The 5,946-nt window shown below is 38.2% G+C and overlaps 1 protein-coding gene across 1 annotated transcript in view; it reads right to left on the minus strand.

The window, feature by feature from the left end:
• The window catches only part of NARF (nuclear prelamin A recognition factor), a 15,756-nt gene extending 10,034 nt beyond the window's left edge, over positions 1-5,722 (minus strand). Inside the window, exons 1-4 of the mRNA XM_009700655.1 lie at positions 5,594-5,722; positions 4,451-4,594; positions 2,624-2,756; positions 1,201-1,335 (exon numbers count right to left, since the gene is read on the minus strand). Of these exons, the coding sequence (XP_009698957.1) occupies positions 1,201-1,335; positions 2,624-2,756; positions 4,451-4,594; positions 5,594-5,722 (541 nt within the window). The remainder of the gene's footprint in view (positions 1-1,200; positions 1,336-2,623; positions 2,757-4,450; positions 4,595-5,593) is intronic.
• Positions 5,723-5,946: the final 224 nt, after the last annotated feature.

The following is a 5,946-nucleotide window of genomic DNA, read 5'->3' on the forward strand; positions in this document are numbered from 1 at the left end:
TTTTGACACTTTTTTTTTTTAGGAATGTGACTTATCATACTTAAACTGAAATGATGGTGTGCTAACAAATGGAAGAAGTAAACAATGACCGAATGTTCTACATCTTTTCAGTCGTGCTAAGTGCAGGTTCTCATCTTTTCAGTCCTGCTAAGTGCAGGTTCTGTTCATACCAAAATCAAGTTCTCAGGTGCAAAGTTCTCAGAAGTGAGACATTTAGTGAGTCAAGTCTGTGACATTTCAAGTGGGAATTACTTTGTCTTAGACATAACCATCTCACAGTCATTAAAAGTAATGTCACTTGCTACTTTCCCCTAGGCTTAAGTGGCCAGTTCAAAACCGGCTTAAGATAACAGAGGTTGTGGTTTAATTATATCAGCTAGTAAAGTTCCTTAAAGATTCTTTTCAATAAGGAAATGCCACGTTAAATTTTGTGGTCTGGACACACAAGCAGCAGCCACAAACTCCTCAATTCCAGTTCTGATTAGTTTCTCCTAAGGTCTTACACAAACCAGTAAAAACCTCCGTGCTTCTGTACCTCAGTTTCATTATCCAGAGATTCGTATGTAGTATATGCTTCTGACTAATAAATACCACATATAAACACTAGCACAGGAAATCAGTAGTTCAGGTTCTTTGTATTATCAGAGGCTGTGGATTACAGCAAGGTTTTGGGTTTTTTGTTTTTTTTTTTTTTTTTTTTTTTGGTGGGATTTTTTTTTGTGAAGAGCAACAATAGAATTTACACTCCTCACCTTTTACAGACCTCCAACAGAAGACAACTGTAAGATACAGATAAGAATTTATTGCAACCTTTGTATCTGACTGTATAGGGCCCTACAGTGCATTAGCACATGCCTCATCCAGCATGATCACACCTGTTCTTTGTCTACACGGTTCACATTTATGTCTCTGGCACCTCACTTAAATATGAGAAAGCTGATGATGCTCACTGGAAACAAATTCTGCTCTCCCAACAGCCCATGAAAAACAGGCCCATCTAGCAATGCACTGAAATGCACTAAGGATGATTAGTGCTACCGGTAACAGGTACTGTGTGCTGCACTTGGTATCTCTCAAAAGGAAAGCCAAAATGCTGTAAGTTTGTAAGGCTCCCAAATGAAACCACCCTTTCCTTAGTTCCTTTATAGTTCCAAAGAGACTAGGCCGAAGTGCAGGAAGGTTGGACAAATCAGTTCTCACCAGGGCAAGCAGAGGCAAACATTGGTAAGGCATGCTCCTCCTGGTTTCTCCGTTGATACCGCTGCACAAATTCCCTCTGGCTCTCCAGGATACTGAAATCAGCAGCTATAGTGGTGTCAAATACATAATGCACCCCTGTGAAACAAAGCAGTAAGGAAAAGTGAATTAGTAGAATGTTTTCCATCTCGCAGGCTTCTTTGCAAGTTCCAGGTCTACAGAAAGTCTTAGAGGATCAACAGGTATATTCTTTCCCCTCTCCAAATTTTCACAAATAGTAGCGTGAAAAAATAAAAGCCATACATTGAAAGGCGATCTTCCATGTCATGAATTTAAAAGGACCACCAACTTGCTAATGCTGACTAGCAACACTTCAAATAGTTGCTTCCTTACAAGAAGCTTGCCATTCAGCATGTATTTGCTTTTTGTTTAACTGAATGGGATTTCACAATGCCTAAGCTATATGCAGCGACTCCTGAAAAGAAGCATTCTTTTCAAGACATGCTGAAGTTGCATATCATTATCCACAAAAAAATATAGCCAGCTAAGAGGCATATCTTCCATTGCTGAAGTTGTCTGCAAAGGTACACGCGCATATCACCAACATAGCAGAGACCTTCTGTCTGCTTCTTTAGCAACGTACTCCCTATGTGCCTACGTAATACTGAGCATGTCCCTGCAGCAAGTGAGGCACAGATAATCAACACATTCTAAGAAAACTGGGGCCCACCAGAACTTAGCATTCCTTTTAAATGAAGAAAATATACTGGGTACAGAGATGCATAAAAACTATGAAAAATTAATATACATATATGGGAGGAAGCAGTCCATAGGTTTATTACTGTCCTTTTCCTTCCTCCTTCAAGCACATAAAAAACACCCCAAACCTATAGGCAAAGTGTTTTTTGTTTTTAAAATAAAACTATGTATATATAGTACAAAGAGCAAAGGAAAAACAACTTTGACATAACATAGGTAGATACAACAGTTCTTGCATGTAATTTCAAATTACAGAAAAAAACAGAACTGAGAATCTTCTACAGACACAATGTGTCAAAAGGACTGGATGGTATTTAGGATAAGAATTCCCTCCTCTCTCAACTTACAAAATAAGGGTAAATCTTAATGAAGCTCATGACCAAATCCTCCCTGATTTCTTGGCAGTGAAGGTTTTGAAGACAGCTCTACAACGTTCTTCTATTCTGTGACCTTTACTATCAACAGGGTAATGCCTCCAATCCATTTCTGAAACTGGTGCATGTCATACTGGTGCGCTGTCATTAATATCACCGAGTGCGTATTTCGAACTCTAAACTAGATTATGCAAGGGCACTTTATGACTGTGTAACAAAGAATTCTGCTGAGGAAGCAAAACCCTAAGTAATCTCCCCTTTCTGCTCCACCATCATAACAAACCCAAACTTACCGAGACTTTTGAGGAAACCACAGAGTCTCTTGGCTGCATCATTCACAGAGAGACTGAATTTAGCAGCAAAATAAGGCAATGACTGAGGGCATATAGACACTGCCAACACTTTGTGTTTTGAGGTATCACATTTCTGGCAAACAAAACAAAAACAAAGGAAACAATGTATGTAATTACAACAGGGTAAGGTTCCCTACTTTCCCTCCCTTTTCCACTCCCGGAGTTATTTCTTAGTGTCCTATGCTTCAATCGGCCATACCATTAAAACCCCTATGAAACAACGATCAAGTTTCCTGAGGGCAGGACAGGATGTTCCTCTGATCCTGTCAGTGTTCACCTCTAATCAGCTGTAGATGTTTCATTTATATTAACTCAGGGAAATCCACCCCTCCTAGGACAATCCTGTGGTTGGTCTCCTAATGGCAAAAGTTACGAGACATTCAGCACCTATGACACTCTAGCAATACGAAACATTCTAGTAAATATGAAAAAAAGCTGTACATTTGAACATTAATAAATAGATAAACTAATGTTTACAGGAGCATGGGCATTTGAAGTTACAAATCCAACCCAGCAAACTACTGATCTCATCCTTTGTTAAGGCTCCTGTGTCTCCATCACTGAAGTTGCTGAGGAAAACTGGCAAGATAGCACCCTCAACAAACCAGTGTTTGCAGACACTGAAGAACCCTTTGAAAATATCCAAGATGGTGTGCAATCGTAAAGCTCTGTGACATTTATTTGAAGGTGAATCTTGTGTTTTAGCTGGGACATTTTCCACACCAGTGGAACCCTCGGAGGACAAACCAGGACTATGCCCCAGACAAATCTCACCCTAAAAAGGTTAGGGATTATAGTTTGTACTTAAGACACCCTACATGCTGTATGATGACCCTTGAAGCAGAGCTCATGACTGCCTGGAAAGCATCTCTGTTGCTCACTGTCCTCTTCTGGACCCCTGAAGTTCTGATCAACATACCTGGCTGCCTCCCTGTTGTAGACTTCAGGCTCTCTTAACAGGACCCACGTAACCCAAAAGGTATTCTCCCCCCTTTTCTTCTCTTTTTCTCACGTACAACAACATCATACTGTATGGAGCATCAAACTAGTTCTAAGAAAACTGAATCACTATGTAATGAATCCTCCTATTTATGGCACTCATGTACAGATTAAAAAAAAAGCATCAATTCTAGTAGCTTTTGCATACCAAGTAAAGACACAGAACTCTGGAGCAGAACTAAAATAATTAATTCAGTATCAAGATCTAAACATCTGAGCACCGTACATAGCAACTAGCTTCCAGGAAATTCAGATCTCAGCAGAAAATAAGATAGCAATAGAACACTTTTATAAGTTTTGCTAAGAATTTGGACAAAAAATTCTGTTCCAAACACAGTCAGCTCAAATACATATTAAAAACAAATCTAATTTCAAAAACATGCCTCGATAACTTTGTATTATGTGGATACATTGGCACCAAAACCACCCAGAACCGTCCTAGCAATGAAGGTATGAGTACTTATAAGCACTGAACCACAGACTAAGTTGATCATACCATAAGAAAGTAGTTATGTTTTCCAAAAATTTTACTTCTGCAGGTGCAGTAACCTTCCTCTAGTATTTAGGTTAAATGCTGTGACCTTGCATCTCTAGTGCAAAATTCTTCTAAGAATTTTAATGTTCATCTTGCCTGAAGTTTTCACTTCCTCTTTGGAAAAAGTATATCCTGATAAATCTTCACATCATCTGCCTTGGGAAACCAAGTTGCTTAGTCATTCTGTAAATGCCTCCTCACAAAAAACTGTGTTATTGTTTGTGTCACTTTACCTTATTAAGGTTAAGGATACAAAAGAGCTCTTTCTGATTCTGTTGGAAAACTCTCGCTCCTTCTTCCGACGTCATACAATTGTCACAAGCTAGGCAGTCGCTAAGGAGTATTTTAGCATTAGCCAATGTATGAAACTCATTTTTCTGGGGGAAAAAAAAAGTAAACAAGTATTTAATAACAATCGACCGCTTTTCAAGACCTCTGCAATGACCCAGTTGAAGAGTAAACATGCTGTCACTGTTTTGCTTAAAACAAGACAATCCATGACATTTGCATAACATCCAACATTATTTAGAAGTAATCAAAATAATTTGTTCCATCCTTCTTCATGGCTCTGTTCCTATTATTACTGTGAAACTGCAAAATATTTAAGCATAACATAGATCTAAATTTAGTCCTCTAGTCCATGTTCTAGTAACTTGATTTACATTGCATTTCAGAGCTGACAGTCTCCATCAACTTACCAAGCAACTGAGAGAACTTTTACTTGAACTATAAAACCTCCTGAATAGCCAGATGCCTCTCGAACAGCAAGTTGGCTTTGGCTTTTTACTGTGAGGTAAAACAAACAGAACGCAGTCCTACAATTACATTGAACATATACTGTAAGATCAAGAGTTTCATGCTTCTGGCTACAATAGCTTTGGCAGCTCACCTGTGGGACGAAGGAATACTTGAATAGAAGTGTAACATAACAAGTCTACTTGCAAAAAAAAAAATACACAAAAACCCCTCAATTAAGAACCCATGCTCAGGGAAACAGTCATCTCTTGAAGAACAGGAGGCAATCTGAAAATTTGTCTCATATAAAGAAGATGTTTTGTGCACTTGTACTATCAAAGCTTCTCTATACTCCTTACAAGCTCTGTCTCTGTTTTGAAGACTTGATGTGAGATTTTTGATGCTTAAAAAGAATTTTTTAGAACTTCAATTTCTGTTTTGTGTCTGCACAGTAAGGGTTTTTTTAAAGATTCTTGATTGTCATGTTAGGAGCTGACCAGAAGTGCCCATAATTGCTTACAACTGCTTGTTGATGAGTGTTATATTTAGTACTTGGAAGTTCTCTACCTATCACCTCCTCTGGGGTACGCAACAAAAAAATAATACAAAGAGTATATTACAATTTTTAGAAGGAACATTACCTCTTCAAAACCATCACTTGAACTCAACGCATCAACAGATGTACTTTCCGTATCATCATTTTTCTGTTTTTTACTGCATTCCTGAAACAAAACATAAAAGACATGTATTATGCAAAATATGTTCACCATCCAGTAAGACCATCTTTACTGAACTGTTCGTATCATTAAAAACTAATCTAGTTCTTTCAGGTTTTTTGGCAGTGTTAAACCTACAGCTTTATATGCAATGCCTTGTTTTCAAGGTGCATTTGCTATAGTGAAAATAATTCCTTGGAAACTCACTGGCTTCAATCAGTTTGACAGTTCTGGGCGGTTTTTGTTGTTGGTTGTTTTTTTTGTTTTGTTTTTTGTTT

Source organism: Cariama cristata, unplaced genomic scaffold (genome assembly GCF_000690535.1).
Source record: "Cariama cristata isolate BGI_N322 unplaced genomic scaffold, ASM69053v1 scaffold3065, whole genome shotgun sequence".
In the NCBI taxonomy this organism is placed as follows: Eukaryota; Metazoa; Chordata; class Aves; order Cariamiformes; family Cariamidae; genus Cariama; species Cariama cristata.